The following is a 24,456-nucleotide window of genomic DNA, read 5'->3' on the forward strand; positions in this document are numbered from 1 at the left end:
ACCCCCCTGCCCAGCCTGTACTGCTGCGCATGATACCTTCTTCTCGAAAGCCCTCCGTATCCTTCTGAAGTCCTTCTAACAAACAAATCTAACCTGATAAATTACTTATTACCAGCATAGAGAAAGAACTTACCTTCAGTTCATCGTAGGTGTAGCCGGCGCGTCAAATGGCCACAGCCACCACCATCAACGATCTCCCTGATGTGATTTTATCAAACATTTTCGCCTCCATCTCCGATACCAGAACACGGAATTCGCTTTCTTTGGTGAACAGGAAATTCTTGTCATTGGACAGAGCCACGCGCACCTCCCTCACGCTCCGGGGAAACGTTCGGGACCTTTACATGATTCCGAACTGTTTCAGATCCGTGACTCACCTTGACCTTTCTCTCCTCTCGCCGTGGGGTCACTCTTTGCTAGCCTCTCCTGTGCCGTCGGATCCTATCCTCCTGGCTCACCGCCTCAGCGTTGCGTTTCCACTTGTTACATCCCTTACCGTGTACGCTCGATCTCCTTCAACTTTGCAGATCCTCCTTCAGTGGCCGGGATTGTGCAGCGTGAAGATCATACGGTGGCATCAGCGGCCGTCATCGTCTCATCTTGGAGCCGACTTTGTACCTTTATTCAAGCAATGTCAAATGCTTACATGTCTCGATCTGTCGAATTTCTATTACTGGACGGAGGATCTGCCGCCTGTCCTCCAGGCGTACCCCGATGTTTCCAAGTCCTTGACTTGCTTAGATCTGCTTACAGTTTCATTAACTGACGGGTTTAAGGCACATGAAATTCGAGTAATCACTGCTGCTTGTACAAATCTCACAAAATTCCTTGTAGTTTGTATGTTCGATCCAAGTTACCTTGGATTCATTGGAGACGAGACGCTGCTTGCTATTGCTGCTAATTGTCCCAAATTATCGGTTCTTCATCTTGTCGATACGTCATCCTTGGGGAACACAAGGCATGATCCCGAGGACGAAGGGTATACAGGGGAGGATGCTCGGATCAGTGTTGTAGGGTTGGTTGATTTTTTCTCTGGACTTCCATTGCTTGAAGAGTTGGTTCTTTGCGTTTGCAAGAATGTTAGAGATAGTGCTGTGGCTTTCGAAGCACTTAATTCCCGGTGTCCCAAGTTGAAAGTTCTCAATCTAGAGCAATTCCATGGTATTTGCATGGCTGTGGAGTCCCAGCTTGACGGAATTGCATTGTGTTCAGGGCTGGAGTCGTTGTCTATAAAGAAGGCAGCAGATTTGACAGACATGGGTTTGATAGAGATTGCAAGAGGATGTCATAAACTGGCAAAATTTGAAGTTGAGGGATGCAAGAAGATTACAATGAAGGGCATAAGGACAATGGCTTCTTTGCTTCACAAGACTCTGATTGAGGTCAAGATCTCTGCTTGTAAGAATCTGGATACTGCAGCAATTTTGAGAGCTTTAGAGCCTATTCGTAGTCGAATTGAGAGACTCCATATTGACTGCATATGGGATGGTTTGCCAGAGAGCACTTGTGCTGCTAATCATAGTTTTAACCTCAATGATAATCTCTTTGATGAGTCTTCCAGCAAGAATAAAAGACTCAAGTATTCTTCTGACGCTCGTTATGTGGAAAGCGATTTAGATGGATTTTGGTGCAAGTCCTGGGATAAACTCAGGTATCTCTCTCTTTGGATTGGTGTTGGTGAGCTTCTAAATCCATTGCCAATGGCTGGTCTCGAAGATTGTCCTAGTTTGGAGGAGATACGGATACGGGTTGAAGGGGATTGCAGAGGCAGGCATAAGCCATTACAGCATGCATTTGGATTGAGCTGCCTTGCACAATATCATCGGTTGTCAAAGATGCAGCTGGATTGTAGTGACACAATAGGTTTCGCGTTGACTGCCCCATCTGGGCAAATGGATTTAAGCCTGTGGGAGAGGTTTTTCTTAAATGGCATTGGTAATTTGAGTCTCAACGAGCTTGATTACTGGCCACCACAAGACAGAGATGTTAACCAAAGGAGTCTGTCGCTTCCAGGAGCTGGGTTGCTGGCAGAATGTCTTACACTGAGGAAGCTCTTTATACATGGTACAGCCCATGAGCATTTCATGATGTTCCTTCTCAGAATTCCAAACCTGAGGGATGTACAACTTAGGGAAGACTACTATCCAGCACCAGAAAACGACATGAGTACAGAAATGAGAGCAGATTCTTGCTGCCGGTTTGAAGATGCCTTGAATAGGCGACATATTCTTGACTGAAATATGCAAATTTCCGACAATTTTGGATAACCAAAAGCATATTACATTGGAAGTTTTGGCAGTTGTTTACATGTGTTTGTACTGAAACTGGGGAAAGACGTGATTTGTGCTTGGTCGCTTACGCTGTTTTTTAGAATTTCATTCATGCAGAAAGGAACTGTATGGCGTGTGCAAATTTCCAACAGTTAAAAATTTCCATATCTAGATTTCTTTAAATTTTTTCCATTGCACTGAATCACAGACAATGGTTCCATTGAAAAATGAAAATTGAAGCATTTGATGTTTCTTACAATAATAAGGAAAATCGAAGACAGTGTACAATTTAGCCGAAACACATTGTAACCCCTCTACCATGTTTTCTATACATGAAAAATAAGGTGGGAAAAAAAAGACTCAGCAGAGCGTGTACTCGCAATCCAGCAACCGGGAGAGTATCTCTTCGCAGCTTGGTCGTTCATGGGGTTCTGCCCAACAATCTCCATCGTGAAACAAAGTCGTTAGTTAGGTTAGATCTAATATCATACATGTAAAACCGCTTAAATAATTTGATGATTGAGTAAAGCAAGAATTAGTGGATTAATAATGCCAAAAACAGAGAACAAAGCATATAATAAAATACGAAGAATTTTTAATTTTCTAGAAAAAATTAAAAATGATCCGATGCAATATAATTGAAGGGGCATTGGTTGCGATAGATACCTGAAATTAACCTGCCCAGTGGACCTTCAGGAATCTCCAATCGTGATCCCTCATTAGCAACGGCATAAACTACCTGAAAAGTAGAGAATGAAAGAACCTTTGAAGCGGTTATATTTCCCAAGATCTCTCATGAACATACAACTGAAAAAATGAATGGAAGCAAGTATTTACCCTTTCCGGCGGCACTCCTTCCCATGGTCTATTTAGTGTGCAGAGCTCCCACATTATCACTCCAAGGCTGAAAATATCACATTTCTCAGTGAAGGGTTCATTACGAATAAGTTCAGGAGCCATCCATTCAGGAGTTCCTGCAGAAGAGGAGTCTCTCATCGGCGTCTCTGTCATTATTCTGGAGAGTCCAAAATCACAGATCTTCACAGTCCAGTGCTTGTTCACAAGGCAGTTTGCACTTTTGAGGTCGCGGTGAACTATCTTCATCCGATGAATGCACATCAACCCCCTAGTTATCAGCAGAAAGTTCAAGTCAGTAAACAGCATGATGCTTACTTATAAACAAAGCTTTGCTTATGTATCAGAAAGAAGCAGCAGCTCACAGTATTCATTACAATTTAATCAAACTGCATATTATTAAACTGCCTCATCAATACTCCTTGAATTGACAAGAATTCTTCGTGATGCATCATACTGACCACAAATACTCATGGTCTTGAATAAGTAATTTCTCACGGATTAAATAGATTCAATGATACACACACAGCTATCTAAAAGTTTTCCTCTTCTTCACTCACAAACCTATCCATTCTCTTTGAATTCTATAAAAATTTGTACTCATCAAGCTTCAGAATGGCGAACAGGACACTGGAGAGCAATTGTTAAACTAATTTAAACAATGATAAAGAACCTAAAACCTGAAGGAACCAAGATGTTATCTAACAACCAAATTTAATCCCTCGCAAATGTGATCACTAACAGATGTTAGGTGCACAAATTATATTTCTTTCTGAAGCAACTTTAAAAGATGCTTATCCACAGCAAAACTTTTTAGCTTAGATCAGCCAGAAATTTTGGATGTAAATATTATGAACATCACAAAGCAGTTCAGAGAGCTGCTTAACGTTCAAATAATTTTACAAGCTAGGAAAGGTTAAACACACCTGCATATATCTCGCAACATTTTTAGCTTCCTTCTCCAACTAAGCCTCTTCTTCTGACCACTCAAATGGATCAAATAATACAAGGACCCCATCTCCATATATTCAGTAACCATTGACAAGTGAGGAGGCTTCATGCAGGCACCCAAAAATAAGATTACTGCAAGAGCCAGCAATCTCTCAGTTCAGCAACAGCCAGCAGCAGAAAAAGCAAGAGATAATAATAATGACAACAGCAACAGCAGCAATGATACTACCAGTATCGCGTAAAAGGAGCTTCCATAAGCCAAAAAAAACAAAAAGAAAAATCTCCAAGGAGACTCGTAATCTAAAACTAAATAATTTAGATTATTTATTTTGATAACACATGACCTTTTATTTTGATAGGTCAGATCATGTATCACATTTATAAGCCATGCCATGTTGACTGTCATAAGCAAAAATCTCAGACAACTAGATATAAAAAGGAACTCTAACAATAGCAGGTCAAGGGGAATACCATTAGGATGTCGAAGTCGGCTGGAAGACAACACATGCAACGACCACACAGGAGAAAAGTGAGAAAGTATTATATGATAAAACTAAAATGATCAACAAATTTGACAAGAAGGGACCTAAGAATAGATATCTCGTTGCAGAAGTCCTCCATGTTTTCAGCAGTTAGATCTTGCTCTAGAAAAACCTTGATTGCAACATCTGTTCCATTCCAGACACCGCGGAAAACTTCCCCAAAAAACCCTAGGTACAACAAAAAATTTCAAGAAGACTAACTCAATACAACATTTTTTTTAGAGATCAAATGTGTATACTCCAAGAGAACAAATTCAATGCTTAAATATTCTTCTTGAATTATATACATGGTTAAAAACCATTTCAGTTGGTTAATGTGTGTGTCCGCCAGTCTATAAGGTTTGTAACAACTGAATGAACTGTAAGCCATATCCAGTCACAAACGACTGAAATATAAGCCTTATCCAGTCACACAAGGAAGTCTATTCTTTCTGATAAATATATGCTGGTCTTCTAAGTTCCATTTCTACAATGTAAAGCAGCTGTATACTCAAAGGAATGTTAAAAAAAAAAAAAAAAAAAAAAAAAAAAAATTTATAACACAAATTTTGGAGCTATGCAACCTATAGTAGCTAGGCCGAAAATGCAACTAGCATTACAAAAAAGGCATTTTCAAACTCAATATATAGCTGAGATTTTCAAAGAAAAATGCCTACCAATGCCAACACGGGTTCCAACAGTCAATTCTGAGAAATCAATGTTCCATTCTTGGAAAGGTAATAGAGGCTTATTATGGAACATGGGAGATTCGAGAACTTTGTTCCATGTAGAAACCAATTCATCATTTACCATATAACCAGAAGGTCCCCTTCTCTCTGAAGTCTGACTCCTGTATTGATGCGGTGATGATGGTAATGATATAGCCTTTTGGGAATTTACATGGTCTCTTTGCAGAGTATATAAGGCAGATCTTCCACCAGATATTTCATGATGGCCATCAAGCTCAAAATTTGATGCCTGAAACAGTAAACAAAGCAATTAACTAAAACCGAGACTGCTAGGATAATGACCACATAATCATGTCTTGCAAAGACCTAATATGCAAATTTATCTGATTTGCTATAACCAATATTAACCACCTAGAACCTATGATGTGTGGAAACTCTAAATTAGGTATTTCTACATTTTGGATATGTTTTCGCAACAGGTAACTCTAGGAAAAGGGTGGCGACACATTTTGGGCCATTTCCATAATTTAAAAAAGAAAAAATAAAACATATTTCTTATGCAAAAACGTCTTTTTTATTTCTTAAACAAAAAAAGAATCCCTAAAAAAGTGTTGTTTCTTCCGCTTAAAAACCTACACCCAATCCCCGTCCCCCATAATAAATAAATAAATAAAAATATATAAAAGAAAATGTGTGCACAAGCTCTCGTTTAGTAAGCATTCAATTAGAAGGAATTGTATAAATAAGGGGCGGCCGGAGTGGATTCGGTTTTTAGATAGTCTATTAAGATCCTAACTGCTGTAGCACTAACCGGCTACCGTTCAACACAGGAATAAGTCTTAAAGGGGTTTCATTTCATGCAAGTTAATTCTACTTAGCTCACTCTCACTCAAATCAAAAGCAAACATAATAACCCTTTCTTTAATTTTCCTTTCTACTCTATCATCACCATTAATATTTTTTTGAAAAATTAATGTTTACGAAAATGTCCTAATATTTTTTATGTTTACATGTTTCCCCACGTTTCCATTTCCTACATCTTGAAATATTCCACTTCCCCGTGTCCATTTCTTATTGTATCATTTCATTTCTGTTTCCCTGCTACATAGCCTAAAAATACCAAAAAGAAAAATAGCAAATGAAAATCAAGCAATTTCTTTCAAACCTATTTAACTGAATTTCAGAGCACAAGCATAGAAAACGATAACCCACTCACTCTTGTCGCTTAGCCAGTGCTTCAATAAACTTTCCTAATTACATAAGAAAAGAAGATTCTTTTCCTTTACATGAGACCGGAACTCCTTTACTATCACAGTAGACCAGTTTTTCACTTTAAAATTTAGAGTTCAAGGATAAGATCCTTGTAAAAATTATGAAAAACGAAAGAAAGAAAAGTCTTTATTAGAACAAAAGGATTCCCAATTTCATAGAACATCTCACACTAAAACTCTTCTCGTTATCTTTTCTAAGAGAAAAAGAAATCATGGTAAAAGAAAAAGATAGGAAATGCAGTACACCTCAAAGACAGTACAAACACTATATCATCCTAGAGTAACTGGAACAGTAAACAATGGTCCTTAAAACCTCTTATATTTTAGTCCAACCAAACATACCAAATATGGTTCTTGAGAATTCTAGCATTTCAACTCAACAGAATACCCTAAGCAAAAAAGTGCAAATCTATAAAAATACTTCCTTTCTTCGCCCCAAAGCTCTCGAAATGAATCAAGAAAATGGCAGTAATAATGATGGGAAACCATCCATCCAAAAAGAAAGTTCAAAATAATTCATCTAACAATGCAACAAAAAGATGCCCATGAGCCTCAAAACTAGAAAAACAGGAACTGCAAGTTAGCAAACAGGCAAAGGCATAACAAATATATTAAGTGTGCTACAAGAAAACAAAGACGGCCATGTGCTTATCCTCCCTCATTTCAGCACTTATTTGCTTATAATCAAGCACAATGCAAATGATAGTGAACATGGTCTTACAAAATATAAATGATCAACAACCAAATTTGTCAGTACACTTGGTCCATGCAAGGACAAAAGTGCGGTCTAAGCAACCTGACAGATTCAAACCTTACTAAAGAATTACAAAGCTTGCTGCATTAATGTTGATATTTATAAAACATCCAAATGAATCACATAGCATAGAAGAAGTTTATGCAATGAAAACATCAATAACAGAGTTCTCTGTCTGCATAGGTCAGACAAGCATACATTTTTCTGAAGATCTGAACCACTGTCCTTGTCATCTAGAGAGTTTGCAAACGACCTATCACCTTGCTCCCTCACAAGCCGATTTTGCTTCAAAGATTCATTCATTGCACGTACAGCCCTGAAATAGTTCAAGTGATCTTGAAGAATCTTTATATATAATAACAAATTCCTTTTTCTTTTTCACTCCTTTTTTTTTTTTTTTCTTTTTCACTCCTTTTTTTTTTTTTTTTTTTTTTGAGGGGGGGGGGGGGGGTGAATTAATCAAATTAATGCATACTTCACAATTCTATTGGAAAATGATGGAAAAAAATACAGCAGCAAGATCACATTACCATTGAAGAGTATATTAGAAATGACGAACATTCAAACAACCCAATTCAGTCACACCTGAAGTCCAAACTAAGATGGGAGTATAATGGCTCCAAATTACTAATTTATGAAGATTTTTCCCTAGTTTATGATTTTGTACTACTTATGAGTATTACCATATCTTCACTAACCACAGCTTCCCACAACTAAATGCAAGTTCTCCCCCAACATACTTCCCTTTCATAAAAAACAACAAGAATTAAGCCTTAATCCCAAATGAGTTGGGGTAGGCTATAGAAATCTTTTGTCTCTATTCTGCTCTATCCATAACTAAATCCACACTAATCCTTTCATAAAAAGAATAAGATAAAAAAAAAAAAAAAGTCGTGATCCTTCCCCTAATAGTTAATGTTTAAACTAATTAGAGGTAAAATGAAAACTTGGTCTATTGCAGGCTTGAAATGTCAAATTCATTAAGATTATATGAATTTAGTGCAAATCGCAAATTGTTTGACAAGTAAAAAATGTATGACGAAAAATAGATGTCCACAAATTTCCTAAGCCAATCCGTAATGAGATGTGAACCAACTTATACAACAAAGAGGCATCATTCCCCAGTTGCACAAAATAAACGACATTGGAAGAACAAGGACAATATGAAACAATAATACTTTAGTTTCAAATAGGGAATACAAAATGCAAGGTCTGCACCATTCATTATGGAACAAGCATCAACCTTACGATATCATCACCAATCTCTGGGGTCATGCTAATGCTTCTTCTTCTTATTCTACGAAGTTCTGATGTTGATGCACCTTCTGACTTGTAGCTACAAAAATTCAGCAGTTCTTTAAGTGAAAGAAGAAGAAAAAATTTGCATGGGTAAAAGACAACTTATCAATAATTTTATGCTATTGGAAAAACAAAACACTAGCATATGGGTCACTAGTGTATATTGAGAGTATACAAGAGGGCAGACAACACAACCACCAGTCACTTTCAATCATCCAATTTTCCCATACTCTATTATTTTCTCTCCTCAATTACGAATGATATAAGATATACAGGTGTGTTGCAACTTCAAAAATAACACATCATACTGTTCAAGATGTTATTCACTTGGAAAAGAGAAAAGACACATAATAATACAACCGTGGAAGGACTTTTTAACATAAAAAGCACAGTTCAAAAATGTTTGTTGCATATCTCAGCATTAACTTAATTAGCTCCACGTTACCAAGAAAAAACATTTGCACAGACAAACCAAATATAATGAGAGGTTGAAAATAATTGTCCTGCACATTTACATATCTAGAAATAGGCTAATGTTGCTTACATATATTTCAGTAATAAGATCAAATAGGAAACAACCTTGATGCAACTTCATCATCACCATAACCTCTGATTAAATGCCTATCACCACTTAACATGGAGCGTCCACGTGCTCGCAAAGAAGGATGCTCTGGACTGCAAAACCAAGCTTAATGAAAGATTAAAACCAAATGAAACAAAAAAGATTAATTAATATTTAAAGTGCAGTGTACCTAATCCAAGACCAAGAACAAATCATTTAGTAGTGTCTTAACAACATTTTGACTAAATCCTGTAAATATGCAAACATTACACCTTTTCTTTTTTCAAGTACCCCAAAGAGGATAAGCAAACAGCCTAATGCAGAGACTGACTGCAAAGGAAAGCACTCTCAGCCACTTTGTAAGGGCATCCAAGCCATAAATTTCTTGCAATTAGGGGAGGGGGACACAAACAACAAAACTATCAATTACTTTTCACGTTTATATTAGTAAATTAGGAGTCTTTATTTCTCATCTGAATCTTTATGTTTAGCAAACAATTCTTTTAAGTTTCTTTGGGAATTCAAATATTTAAGAGGATTAAGATGAATTTGGGAGTTGAACATCTTGAAGGTTTAGTGATTTTTCTTTTTTACCATAGGCTAGGCCTATTTTGATTTTATGAAATTCATGCTTGAAATGCTTTGTTACCATAGGCTAGGCCTATTTTGATTTTATGAAATTCATGCTTGAAATGCTTTGTTATTCAATTTACACTTAGAGGGGGAGCCTCCCTCCTCCCCTCTCTCTCTCTCCAAAAAAACCCTAAATTACAATACAAATGTGTGGATTTTTTTTTTTTTTTTTTTTGGACTGTCCCTCCTTAAGACAGAAGCTGCAAGTAGCAGAAGTTAGAGACAAAATGAGAAAAGGATATCTAAGATGGTAAGGTCATGTAGACTCGGTCTGTAAATGGATACTTCGATAGTGAAAAAAGAGGTAGACCTAGAACCACATGAAAAGATATACCATATTTGGATATAGTGAGGATTTAGATATGAATGGAAACAAAAAATTCATACTGCAGCTCTAACTAGTTTAAGGCTTAGTTTTTGTTGCATGTCTTGTTTTGTTTATTTACAAATATAGCAAATGAGTTAAAAAGAAAACTTTTTCTTTTCCAAAACTTTTCTACAAAAAGTATTAAAAAATTTACCCAATGTTGTACTTTGCTTAATTGCTTAATTGAATTGAGTAGATATGAAAAAAAAACAGAAAGATTCAAAGAGCCGACCCCAACTAGTCTGCGATTAAGGCTTAGTTGTTGTTTTGAAAGAGGCAATTCAACCACATACCAAAATGGAAACCACAAAGTATTGGCTTTAAAAAATAAAAGTCCAGCCTATTTTATGATTAGGACTTCAAAAGGTAAATAAATTTACCCATTAGAGAGAGAGAGAGAGACAGAAGAAAAGCATATTTCATTTTCCCATCTCCATCTTCTGCTGGCGCCAACCTCCCAAAACTGTCTTCTTTAAGTTTTAAATTGTTAAAGAAAAGGAAAAGAGATAAGAAAAAAACAACAGATCTAGTGCAGGAATCCCCCTCTTCTTCTTCTTCTTCTTCACCTAGGCCATTGAGGCCACTACTATTTTTGTGAGACACTACCAGTGTATCACAGTTGGTGTTAGCTGTTATGGCCTTTTCAGTTATGTTTCATTGGAATTCTTGAAAAACCCATAGAGTATCACTCAGTGTCATATTGCCCCAAAAAATTCCCTTACATATTGAGCAATAGAATATGTAAGACCCTGGAAGCAACCTACTTAACCCGTTTAAATACAGAGCTAGGACGAATATCAACACAATATGATATAAAATACCTTTGTTATATTTGATTTGAAGTCATTAACCTGCTTAGTTTAATATATTAAAACATAAAGGTACGAATAACATAGTTTAAAATAAAAATATAACATCAATCCATCACCTACAACATTCCAAGTAACAAAATACTTATCTGAACATATCTTGTTATTTTACAAAATTACTTTCATAATATATATTAAATTATTCTTAACAGATCAATAATGAGTCACGTACCATATAATAACAAACAAATCAGATTAATTGAATAGGTTATATTCTATCATTTTTGATTACACAGATCAACTCATCACATCCTAATTTTTGACATTCAACCTGTTTTTTATCTGAGCCCGCCTAAATACATGCTTAAATGCTGGTAAACAGATAATGTCTTGTCAGCACTAATAGCTAACAAGTAAAATCGTGTACACTAGTTAAGATGCATACGTGGATGGAGAGACAATCAGGAACGAGAAGATTACTATCCCAAGCATAACAAACTTTTAAATCCAACACAAAGGGATCAAAAGAAACCTTGAACTAGCAGTCCGCTGTTCAGCAATGACCTTTTTCCGGCTACGTCGCCAAAAGGTTGTTGCAATATTGGGCTCACTATGTGATAAGCTGGGAGGACAGAAGAATGGAGAGGGAAACACAGAAAGGGAATGGCAGGAGAAATGTCCGATCACAAACATCCCAGATTACGTTAGAAGTTGAATAGCAAAATAGTTGAAAGAAAGAGACGGGTTAAAAACTATCAATGCAAAAGCATCCTAGCTACAAAGAATGTCTAAAGAAATGAAATGAATTATTACCTCAATTTCCGGTCAATAGATGTAGCAGATCGCAACATCATATTTAGCAATGAAGGTCCTGACACATTTGCAGCTGCCTCTAACTTCCGATGGAACTGCAGGCTCTCATCTTTTTCAGCACTGAACAAAAAGAAAAATAAAAACAAATTGAAAGAATAATAAAACTTAGTACAAAAACTCATTAACAAATGAACTCATGTCACATAGGTTTAAAAATATAAGTCAATGCCATTTGCTAACCTGTCAGGATCCACCCTCTCTGAAAAGCCATATAAAGGACTGTTTGGTTCCAGTGGTGAATCACAAGAATCATTTTCTGCAGAATCACTCTCCCCTGCTGCTGAAATATGAGTCATAAAAATTGCCCTGGTTGACCGGGGTATTAACTGACCGGGAAACCGCATAAGATCAACCAGTAATTCCACAGAATTCAGAACAACTAACACAGACATGTGCTTGTATGAGTCTGCATATTCAACAGTTCCTTCATTTGGTAAACCCTATTGGAGAGAGACACAGACTGTAAGAAGGGATTATCAGATATCAAATGAGATGTATTCTTAAATTGTATCTTGGGACAAATTCTTCCAATATACTGACTGTCATGAGAGTTGGAAAAGAAAAGGTGCAATGTAGAATGTTTTAACACGTCAAGTGAAGCTAAAAGCTTACCACCATGAGCCTGCTTTCAAGACCTACAGTGTCTGCCAAAACTTTAAACAAGATTGCTCGAGGACGGCAAGACCCATGCTTTATTTGCCCAAGTAACTGAACACCTCGGTTTTCAAACATGTGGGAGGTTTCCTCCAGTGCAGCTTTTGCTGGACTTTCCACATTTGGCCTTTTATAAAAATCAGATACCTGTTCAAGAGAAAGCAGGGAAAAAATTACAAGGAAAACATTTTTCTAACAAAAGAAATTTAATTCTTCTTAGCAAGATTGGAAAAAAAAAAATGTTGAGTAGATAATTGCACTTTCTATTATATTGTAATTGAATCATTTGCTAAAAAATGACAGCTTACTAAATATCTTTTTCCTTCTCAATGTGTGTAACTACACTTGACAGAGAAGAAAATCACTTTTTATTCCAGCACGAGCTCAAAATAGTATGTGTTTTGAGAATGCATCAAACCACAAGCATGAACATATCATCTAGAGGATTTTTGGCATATAAAATATTATAGTTTTACGAGAAACAGGAGCTAGTTTATTTTTCCAGAAAATCCTCCAAGAAAATGGAGAATCGTTCTTGTTTTTCGTGTTTCATATCTTAAAGAGATTTTGTAAGACTGCATTTAATAGTTTTTCCAGGTTTTCTTTATAGTTTAAAATAGAAAACTAGAAAGCACGTTTAAGGTCCATTCAACTTGGAAATACAAGAATATTAAAATTTTGACACCCCTGTAATCCTACAAAATTATCCGGAAAACTAGAAATCTTTTAAAAGTGAACACTTCCTCGGTCCATTTTTTCCACCTTAGGAAAAAGATATTCTATTTACAAAGGACACCTAAAGCAAAATTCCTGAAAATTAATGATATAGAATTTTTTCATCATGATCAAAATATATAGTAAAATCAAGCAATAGTTGCAAATACAAGAATATTAAATAAGCAGCTGAATGAATTTCCAATGAGATACCCCCGTAATGGAACAAAGGTTACAAAGTTCTCACCAATCCTACAATCTTTTTTATCATTGCAATATAGTAAAATCAAGCAATAGTTGGAAATACAAGAATATTAAATAAGTAGCTGAATGAATTTCCAATGAGATATCCCTGTAATGGAACAAAGGTTACAAAGTTCTCACCAATCCTGCAATCTTTTTTATCATTGCAGCAGGATTTGAGTTCAATCCTTTCACCAATGCCACAATCAATTGCTTCAGCATAGATAATTTCTTATCTTTCTTTGTATCTACACAAATGATGTCAGCCTTGAAACCCTCGCCATCCAAGGCATGGAGCTCATCCAATGTTGGAATACAATCAAAGAGCTCCTTTAGCCTTTTATCCTGTCCACAACCATATACCAATTACCTAATGATTAAATGAATCAAGTCAACTGTATCATCAAACCAAAACACTTTAAAGTGATGAGCCTCTTTGAATTCAGTATATTATTTAGGGCAACAAATAAATGAGACAATATTAGATCTATTGTATTTCTCAACAAAGTAAGGTAAGGATATCCCAACCACATAGTAAGACATGATTTTTGAAAATAAGAAATAGAGCAAATAGCACAGTAGAAAGTAGTTTAATCACAAAATTCATAAAGTCAAGGTAGTTACATAGAGACAATTCTGCACATTCTATGATACAAAATGATTCTGCTTCCTATCAAGTATATAGTTTAATCCGGGTTCAAAATTCATCCAAGTCATGGTAGTAAATATAGAAAAAAGCACTTTCCTATAGAGCTTTGAGCTTTTAGAGTGCCTAAGCACTCTTCTAAAAAAATTCATCTTATAAGTAGCAGTACTTCTATACGAGGACCTTTAAGTTGGTTATCTTTAGAATTAGATTAGCTCTTCAATGACAGACCTAGCGGCTACAAATGAGATTAAAGATGCAGAAACCTAGGACAAAGTCATTGATTCTAAACCAAGAAAAGAGGAATTTTGGTAAAATGAAATTGTCCTCGGTAGTTTTAGATTTCTTTGTTCAGGAATACTTAATAAGGAAATATTATTAAGGATTTAGAGTTAATTAATAACTATCTTGTTCAGGATTGCTAATCCTAACAAGAGAAGGAAGAATCTTATTACATAACCTAGAGAAGTTGTCAGGCCTTCAAATAACACAATTTGATAATTCTTGTGAGAGAATTGTTGTAGTAATTATATATTCTTCGCCTCCTCATTCTAGAGCTAGAGTGTTTCAGAATTCTTCATAGCATGTAGCATGTGAAGAGGCACAATATCTTGTTTTGCTTGCTCTAACTAGTCCTTCGATTTATCCTTTCTTAACAACATAATCCCTTATTCCTAAATATCCTCCTACTCTATTTGCAATGATAAAACATCTCCAGTTTTAAGCTGCTTCCCATAAAAAATGTAACTTCCTTTAAGTTCCAGCCCTTCTTTATGACCACCTTCAAATTAACTTAATCTCTAATTGATTCCTGAACTCTACCTCTACCTTCTACCTTAACCATAAACCCCAATATCTAACAACTATTCAAGTTTTTTCCATCATACAGGCACTACTCAGCAAATATCTGAACCAGTACTGCATCAGTCTGCTATAAGAGTAAAGCAAATTTAAGTTTTTCCAACACATTAACTGATTGAAAGAGGGCAATGTCCTTGCTTCATTCATCTTCTCTCTAAGCCCTTTTATTGTCAGTCCACGAAGGAGAATGTAGGACTGCCACAAATATTTCTTCTGCCACATTTTTGTCAAGTCAAGCCTGAAAATTAATCAGAAGAATCTCATTTTTTGTCAAGATTGCGAAGCTACCAAGAGCAACATCACAAATTTTATGGATAAAGTTCTGTTAAGGAAAGTCAACATAAATTATGTACATAGCATGATCTTAGGGATCTTCCCAAATAGTCTAGGATTTATATTCCTAAATAGTCTAGGAATTACTTGTGTATAAATTTGTCACTTGATGAAATATAAAGAAAATACAATTTTTTCTCAATTCTCATAACATGGTATCAGAGCCTTCTGAGTGCCAAAAAATTTCTTTTGTGTGTTCTGCAAATTTCTTTTCCAGGCTTTCCAGTGAGAGAGGGCACTGTCAGTATATGTCACCATTATAGGGTGACTTTCTTGTCTTCATCCACTTGAAGAGGTCCTCCAACTTTGGATCCGCTCCTCCCCTAAATCCAGTCGCCAGGTTCCATACGAGTGGTCTTCACACCACAAACATAGTATCTCTAAAATCTTTTATTCACACCTCATTTCAGACAAAAGATTTGGGTTTGTTGAAGTATTTCTTAGGTATTGAGGTAGTAAGGTGCAAGAAGGTATTCTTTCTATCCAAAAGAAAATATGTCCATGAATAGTTGATAGAAACAGGAAAATTAGGTGCTAATCCATGTAGTACACCCATGGCACCCAATTTGGAACTCAAAAAAGAGGATGGTGAACTGTATGAAGCTCTTGAGAAGTACAGAAGACTGGTTGGTAAATTGAACTATCTTATAGTAACTTATCAGTAAGTGTTGTAAGTCAATTCATCTCTACTTCAATCATTGGGCAGCCCCTAAAACAGATCTTATGTTATTTAAAGGGAGCTCCAGGGCGAGGTGTATTACATTCTACCATTGAGTGTTATCCAGATGTAGATCGGGCAAGATCTAAGGTTGATAGAATACCTACAACTTATATTGTATCCTTGTTGGAGGGAATTTGATCTCATGGAGAAGCAAGAAACAAAATGTTGTTTCTAAATCCAACCAGTGCAGAATGAATATAAAGCCACGGCATAATCTGCGTGAGATAGTAGGAGCATATCAACTATTAAATGAAGTTGGTCTTAAGTCTTCATTACCAGCTAAATATGGTGTAATAATCAAGTTGCACTTCATATTACTTCTAACCCAGTATTTCATGAATGCACCAAGCATATTGAGATTGATTTGTCATTTCTCTCATGATAAAAATTCAAGAAAAGCTTACCCGAGGTCATGTTAAAACTGGAGACCAGTTGAGTGATATTTTCACAAAAGCTTTGAATGGGGCTCGTGTTGACTATATTTGTAACAAGTTGGGCATGATTAAAATTTATGCTCTAACTTGATGGGGAATGTTAAGGAGAGTCAATATAAATTATGAATATAGCATGATCTTAGGGATCTTCCTAAATAATCTAGTATTTATATTCCTAAATAGTCTAGGAATTACTTGCATATAAACTTGTGTCACTCGATGAAATATACAGAAAATAAAATTTCTCAATTCTAATAATGAGTACAAATAGTGGAAACCACCATAGTGGAGATCAAGGACAATAGAGAGAAGATTTCAGCTGCTGTCCATGGAAAGAACCTGCTAAATTACCTTGATTTGATGATATTATCTTCAGAATCAGTTCCTATTTCTGCTCAAACAATTTTTCTAAACCTTGCAATGATGCCATGTTCTCCCATCAAGTCAAGTCAAGTCAAGTGGGTACAAACTCAGTTTTGTTTTCTTAATCTTGATTGAAGAAAACTTTACAGCATGATTGATGCAATGCAAGTGCATGACCTTATAGAAGAAAAGATTAAGAAGAAGAATTTGCTGCTCTAAGTTCCAATAGAAAGTAATACAAAAAATGAAAGAATTAAGCAAGGATACAAGATGAATACAGAAATGAAAGAGTTAAAATCCAAGTACTAATTGGCTCAAAAGCACTAATTCAAGTTATAATCCAACAATAGCTATCATTGTCATAATTGACAAGGTTTTAAATTTTTTTCCCACAAGAAATGAAAGAGTAAGTGCGAATGCAAAGTGAATGAAGAGCAAGAATAAACTTTTTCATGGCCCTGCTTCTCCAATTACACATTCTCTCAATCAATTGGTTCAAAATTACTAATTCAAGTTAAAATCGAACAATATCTATGATTGCGATACTTGAAAAGGTTTTAGCAATTGCTCCTAAAACTGCTCAAATAGAAGCTTTTTATAATTATTATTTATAAGAAAAGGAACTTATTGAGAAAGGTCAAAAAGAACTCCATAGGACAACAAAGTAAAAAAGACAACTGTTTCAGAAGCCAAAGATAGTGATGATGAAAAGGTTGGAACCTGCAGTGACAATGATCTAGCATATTGTCTAGTCATATGATTGGTGAAGGATTTGTACCTTGCCAGCATGAATTCGCTTTGAAAAGTCAAAAGTGTACTGTGGGTCATTGTGGCAATTTGTTACAAAGTAATTACTGAAGATTGCAATTCTCATGCATGGTTTACAGGACGGAAAAAAAAAAAATTAGATAGGTGGATAAACCGAGCCTCAAACTTAATGAAAGATGTGTATCAACCGACTCCAGCAAAGAATTCATTGATACCAAAACTGAGGGTAAGAATGCATTCTTTCACGCATTGATGTCGAGGAAAATTATCTTTTGCAATAGACTCGAAACAAATCAAACTCAATAAGGCTGCAGGTTTCTTTCTTTTGAAGTGTGTGGAGGTGACACCATTAAGGGAGATTTATTCCTTTCTTAAACTTAAATGAATCTAAATTTATTATTTATATTGTTAATATAGTCAACTTCTTCTCAATAGGAGAGAAACTAATCAGCTTCAGGATCATTTAAAGTCATTCTTCTCAGAGGATAAGCATCAAACCTGATAGAGAAGACCCGAAAGTCTTGAACTTGCAGAGTTGAGTTCTTTGAAAAGGTAAATTTGCTTGTACATACATGGATGGCCAAAAAGAAGACACCCAATTTTGGAAACCTGGTGTCAATTCTATTATCCTAGACAAAGAAGAGGGATATTTTGGTAAGAGAATTCATCATAGATAGGAATTTCTTTCCGATAGAGGAATTCTAATACTTATACATAATTTTCTTCATAACCTAACTAATTTCTTAGGCTTTTGAGTAATATATTATGGAAAGTTGATTTAAATATTTATAAGAGAATAGATGTGCGCTTGAATTACCTTCTCCTTTTTCTTTTTCCATAGTTACAACATTTCAAGTCTTCCTTGCAACAGTATGAACAAACAAAAACCCTCCCCTTTTGATGCAGGAGCATCCAAGACTAGTTCAGAAGTTTTCTTTTAGTTTCCTTCTTTATTTAGAATTCTTAATCAAATTAAAGAATGTTAATTAATTAGGAATAATTTTTCAGTTTTACTTAGGATTTAGCTAAATAGGAATACTATTCAGTCTAGGACTCTAAACTAAATAGGAATACTTTTCACTGTAGAATTAGGATTTGTCCTAACTGATATAAATAGAACAGCAACAATTAATTTTAGGGATGGTTTTTTTTATCTATGAATTCAGAATTTTAATTCTAAGGGTTCCTTTGAAACCGATATGTTATGTTCCAACCAAAATCATCCTATTCTAGCCCTAATTGTTGAGAGTTAATTTGCCCTAAATTCTTCCCCTGCGTTACCTTTGCTTCTCTGAAACAATCCCTTAAATCATCTTTCTATTGGATCTATCCAAACCCTAAATTCCTACACATTCACTTTCTGTATCTACTACTTATTTAGAAATCTAAAGCTTATTATGAAATTTTTTTCTGTCCTTTTTCTGAAAGAATGAAATATTGATATTTAGAAATTGTGAACTTCTAACAATTCTCCAATTTTGAATGACTAATCCTAATAGGACAAGGATCCTCCCATCCCCCTTTCTTAATAAGAAAGGATGAAGTTCTATTGAAGAATGAAAAGAGATACAGCAGAGACAAGAATCATAAGATATCCTGATGCAGGGGAAGAACTCCTGCATCATATCCTCTCAAGATAGAAAAAAATGACCTCAAGGTTTCTCCAAGGCAAAGCAGAAAACATTATCTAAGCTACCCCAATTAAGGACTTAAAAAACTACAAGGATACAAGCATGCTTTTGTCACATTACGACATAGGAGTTGACGACAAAATATAAGCACTTAATAGCATAAGGTTACAGATTCTAAACATGTAAAGATGGATTCATGCATACATATACAAGTATGTAAAGTGCACTTTTTCCATTGTAATTTCACGAGAGAGAAATAAAATAAAATTGTATCTGCCACTCAAGAAGTAGGCCAGCCTGAGCACCTCCAGAAGGAGTATCAGATAAACTTTTCACCTTGTGACAAGATAAAAGATGGTCATTGCATGATATCACAATTACACAAAACCCAATTAATTTTTTTTGGATATCTTCGTGCATAATTTTCCAAGAGAACAAATACTGAAGATTTACACGATTTATCATGCTTCAATCACCAATATTAGGCAAAGTTAAAAGGGAATCATACCATAATCTATGAGTCAATAAGAAAAGGCATTCTGATCAATGGGAAGGATACTTCATGTTGATCTATGCATATGCTCCTAAATAGAGTAGGAATTTCACCCCATCCAACAAGCCCAATTTCATTCACCCTACCTCAAGCCAAATGGGATTTGGTTGCTTCCCTACTCAAACTTTAAAAAATATATTTTTCATTATAATTTTTGTATATAAATATGTTTAAGTTTATTTTATCCATGGGCATTAAGTGTTGTAGTCCTGAATTCATGTTTGAGGGGAAAAAGGGTGAAATTGAGGACTAAATCTCTTATCTCCATAGATAAAATAAGCTTTCACATATTTTGAAATGTAGTCAGATTTTTTGGTTAGACCATAGACATGCTTCAAATGAGCTCCTTTGATGTAAATTTCATATTAAAAAAGGATTTATGAAGAACTATATCCTCTATCTTTCCAATCAGCAACTTAGAGGCCATTGTATGATGCAATGACAAAATTTTTAGGTTTGCAACAACAAAGGTGCAGTTCAAATATTGAAAACAGTCACCAACAACTTCAAAAATGCCCATGAAGGACACCTATTGAGCTAGTTTTTTTTTTCTTTGTAAATAGGGCAACTATCAACTATGTTCCACCTTGCTAGATATAGTATGTTCTCCAATTCCATTATTTTATGACTAATCTTCTTCCTATTACTTAAGTCTGATAGCACTATAAAATTTTTGTAATTAAATAAAAATGTTGACCAAGAATCAGAAGTTACTTTGTCAACAACCAGTTTGTATATTGAGAAGCACAAAAGAGCCTTCCCCCCACAAGGATGTAACTCTCTCTCTCTCTAAAGAGTGACAAAGGTCCCTCTTTCCATCTCAAAGACTCTTCTACTCTTCCTCTGTAATGCCCAAAAAATGGCTGGAGGGAAAGTCTCTTCTTTGAGAAGTTCCTTTACTGTAATTCCCCAACTTGTCAAAAAAGCAAGTTATCCAAGTAAGAAGAGATTGAAACTGTCCACCCCCTCCTTCCCCAAAAAATTAAAAAACCTTGTGAATACACACATAACCTAGCCATAAGATCTAAATCCAAATTATGGCTCAAGATAAATCCCCACACTGTCCCTGATGCCTTATCAAAAGCCAGGATATATAATCCTTTTATCACAAACTGAATTTCAATTCAATAAAGTATATACTACATGAAAATTTTATTCAGTGATGATCAATTTGAAAAGTGTTGAAAAATGGGGATTTTGATCTTCCACTACTCAGTAATTTTCGTATTCATCTAAAGTTTGACTAACTACAACTTCACTGCCAAATCAGTAGTTTAAGCCTTTTACTTTTTGTATTCCATAAATGGGAAAATACAGCATACTAGGAAAACTCAATTGAGCATCTGAATTGTAACTCTAAAGTAGTCTTATTCTAAAAAGCCAACATAGTCCACTTTATACATTAGTTCTTAACAAAAAAGCAAGAATTATCCACAAATTTCATGCTGGAGTTTCTGGTAGCTTCAGTTCAGAAAATCATAAATAAAATTGGTAACCTTGACTTTCCACAAAACCGTGATGTTCATAATCACTCAAAGTTTGACTAAACCACAAGTCCCATGCCAATCAGATCTTTAAACCTTTATCCTTTATTGGTCTGTAAGAGGAGAAAAATACAGCATACTTGCAAAACTAATTGAGCATCTGAAGTAAAATTCTACATATATTTTATTCTAGGAAGCTCAGCCTAGTCCAAATTGTGCCACTTTTTACCAAAAAACAATAACTATCAATGAGTTCAGAGTTTCTAGTTGGTCCATTGAGGAAAACAAAATAAAAATGTTTGAAATGTAAAACTCAAACGGTCAAACTTTCATGATAACAAATAAAAAAGGGAACAAGTACAATCATAACATATTTTTCATGCAAATATAAAAGACAATGACTAAAAAAATTGCAAAAATGAAATCCATCAAAGCAATAATTATTGAACATCACTGTAAGAAACAGATAATTGAACTCATTTTCTTCCTTCATAGCTATGTCAATTAAAAATCCCTCAGAAAACTAGCATTCCAAAAGAAAATTATACTCAATATCAATAAAACAGCATTTTTTTATCCTCACCGGTATGACAGAGTAGAAACCATTTGGAATTCGTTCAGAAAGGATCCCGGTGCTCCAAAGAATTTGGGATGCAGTCTGTGAAGACAAACCATCATCCTCATAATTTCTAGGTGATCCCTTATTACTCAAACTATCTTCTTGTGCAAGCAAAGATACAGATTCAAATTTCTCCATAAAATCAGAACCCCACCACACAGCATTAGAAGGCCCTTGTTCTGTTGGCCCCACATCATCTCGCATCTCTTCCATGTTCTTAAAACATTTAGAGGTAAAACCATTTCGGCCCCCAGTCCTTACCCCATAAAAGATTTTCTCAATATAGAAATAATTCTTAGACAACTAAACAGCATGCTAGAAACCTCTTTGCTTCCAACACGTCTATGCTGGAGCCCATCTGACCTGCAAAACCAAGAACCTACATCAAATTAGAGAGAGAATGTGCAAAGGCACATCAAGCTTTCAGGAAAGGAGACTAAATAGACAGAATAAAATGCAAATCAAGACAACTTCAAGTTTGTAGCAAACCATACGTGCAATATCACTGAACACGTATCAGACAAGAACCTCAAGAAGCAAATGGCTTAATTCTCTCAATAAATGCAATCCAAAAAGGAATATGTTCTATTTTAAGATCCAATCTCAGGGTTAAACAGGTGTTTGACTATTGTGATTGTGAGGTACTGAAAAGGGTATAATCCTCTCTCCAGAAGATTCCAATATCAGCAAACATAGTCATTTTAAGGGAATGCCATTAAGGCACAAAAGTGTTTTGCCATAGGTTTGAAGAAGAGCAGTAATTTGAAGTTCCATAACTTTACATGAAATTGGCGGCTTTTAAAAGGAAAAGAGAACCCAAAATCAACGAGCACCATAATGGACATTCTCTTGGTTTTATTTAATATCAGTATTCACCAATACAATAAAGAATGGACACGTGATCTCAATAGACCAATTATTTGTTTCAGTTACACTTACACTTAATTATGACACTGCTCAAATTCAGATTTAGGACCCTGCATATTTTTGTACATTTTCATACTTAGTAAACAACAACGACACAATACAATTGCCCAGGAGTTAGCAATTTTTCTACATGGGGCTTTTTTTTTAAAGAAAGAGGAGAGGGGATGTTAGGCTTTGAACCCCCAATTCCGTATACCATGACGAACAAACTAGCCAATCAATGCATAGGAACTTCAAACCATGGTTTTAACATCAGTTAATATGTTATGCATCAGCCAAGCATAACAGTTTGGGTGGGTACCAGTATGATATTTTTTTGCCTTAGTCCTATAGTTATTAAAATAGCAATCTCCACATGGTCCTGCAGTCCAAGTATGGCCAAATGATAAAGATTTCATGAGAATCCTTCCTGAGGTAGAAGGATCATAAGATTGGTTCAGAATGTTGCATCATACAACATCTATTCAGGAGAAGTAGGATTGTATCAAATTTGCCAAACACTTTTTTTTTTTTTTTTTAAAAGTCATTTTACTAATGGTTTAATATCTAATTATTATAAAGAACTAAAACCAAATATATAGGGCATTAAACAATTTCATTGAAAAATTAAATAGACAAAAAAATATATATATATTTCCTTATAAAATGTAATTATCCACCTATGTGATCCATTTTCAAAACTTCTAACAAACATATTCTGAAGAACAAAGAAAACATGATGAATATTTAGAAACTTCTTAAGTGTTTTATTTACAAACACTGATAATGTTGATGAAGCTGATTATATTGATGATGGACAAAGTGTTATGTTGTAATACAAAATTTTGAAAACAGAGTTTGAATTATGAAATTTTATATTGTAATACACATCTATATTGTTTAATAGACTAATGTAGATTATAGGCACTCTTTGAAATTAAAGGTTTATGTTAGTAAATTTTTAGTATCTTTAATGTTTTATTTACAATTCGTAGACGGTTCCCGATCTGATCCTATGATCTGATCCTACAAAACCACCATCGATTCAATGCAGGATCCGGATTTTAACAACTAACCAGAATTTGAACACGGAGGAGAATCGTCCATCGCCGTGACGATTCTACGGGTACGGCCAAATCAAGCCGAGACTAACACAAAGTAAAGATGAAACGGCCGTCAGCTGAGTATGCTGACAGTTTCTCAAAGACTTTGTTTCCGACTTCTTATCAAATCAAACATGGAAAAAGAAAGAAAAAGAAAAGAAGCATAAAGTTAAATAGGGATTCAGAAATTATGAACCTGAATTCACAGAATTAAAAGTAATTGCTTTTTCTCTCCTTCAAAGACTTCCTTTTCGCTTCTTACTCTTCAAAATTTCAGCTCTTTACACTCCTCCACATCTTCCCAATTTCTTGCTTTTTTTCCCTTCCAAAATTTGGAACTTCCATGGAGTCCTGAATAACCCGGCTGATGGAGAAGGAAATTTCATTCTTATTTCATCAAAATATGATTGATTCCTAAGGATTTGGCAAATCAGAAGGAAGTACTGTTGAATTGAGATATACAAAAAAGAAGGATATGCAGTGTGGAGAAGCGAAGCTGGCTATGGAGGTGTCGGTGTGGAGAAGAGGAGTTGGCTTGACTTACTGCGTGATGATATGAACACAGCTTA

At 35.2% G+C, this 24,456-nt stretch overlaps 2 protein-coding genes across 3 annotated transcripts; one reads left to right on the top strand and one right to left on the bottom strand.

The window, feature by feature from the left end:
* On the top strand, positions 1–2,453 carry MAX2 (RNI-like superfamily protein). The gene has a single exon (XM_012217326.4). It carries the CDS (start codon positions 168–170, stop codon positions 2,235–2,237), a length of 2,070 nt encoding a protein of 689 aa, XP_012072716.1. The 5' UTR covers positions 1–167; the 3' UTR covers positions 2,238–2,453.
* LOC105634462 (Protein kinase superfamily protein) lies at positions 2,444–24,456 on the bottom strand. Of its 2 annotated transcripts, XM_012217324.3 has the most exons (17): positions 24,084–24,456; positions 21,843–22,241; positions 13,607–13,810; positions 12,467–12,655; positions 12,035–12,294; positions 11,795–11,914; positions 11,514–11,603; positions 9,190–9,285; positions 8,555–8,647; positions 7,510–7,627; positions 5,275–5,575; positions 4,663–4,786; positions 4,548–4,567; positions 4,052–4,208; positions 3,108–3,396; positions 2,937–3,009; positions 2,444–2,713 (listed from the first exon to the last, which is right to left on the bottom strand). In XM_012217324.3, the coding sequence occupies exons 2-17, from the start codon at positions 22,089–22,091 to the stop codon at positions 2,631–2,633; spliced, it is 2,466 nt and encodes an 821-aa protein (XP_012072714.1). In that variant the 5' UTR covers positions 22,092–22,241; positions 24,084–24,456; the 3' UTR covers positions 2,444–2,630. The 2 variants fall into 2 exon arrangements, with proteins under 2 accessions (XP_012072714.1, XP_012072715.1); XM_012217325.4 differs by lacking the exon at positions 11,514–11,603.

Source organism: Jatropha curcas, chromosome 4 (assembly GCF_041381405.1).
Source record: "Jatropha curcas cultivar XTBG-Jc1 chromosome 4, XTBG_Jcur_1.0, whole genome shotgun sequence".
NCBI classification, from domain to species: Eukaryota; Viridiplantae; Streptophyta; class Magnoliopsida; order Malpighiales; family Euphorbiaceae; genus Jatropha; species Jatropha curcas.

Excerpts from the sequence above, each read along its gene's own strand:
- MAX2 (XM_012217326.4), top strand. The coding sequence starts at position 168 with ATGGCCACAGCCACCACCATCAACGATCTCCCTGATGTGATTTTATCA.
- LOC105634462 (XM_012217324.3), bottom strand. The coding sequence starts at position 22,091 with ATGGAAGAGATGCGAGATGATGTGGGGCCAACAGAACAAGGGCCTTCT. Across the intron at positions 12,295-12,466 it reads TTGAAAGCAGGCTCATGGTG|GGTTTACCAAATGAAGGAAC; the intron begins GTAAGCTTTTAG and ends TCTCTCCAATAG. Across the intron at positions 11,604-11,794 it reads TCTATTGACCGGAAATTGAG|CTTATCACATAGTGAGCCCA; the intron begins GTAATAATTCAT and ends CTGTCCTCCCAG.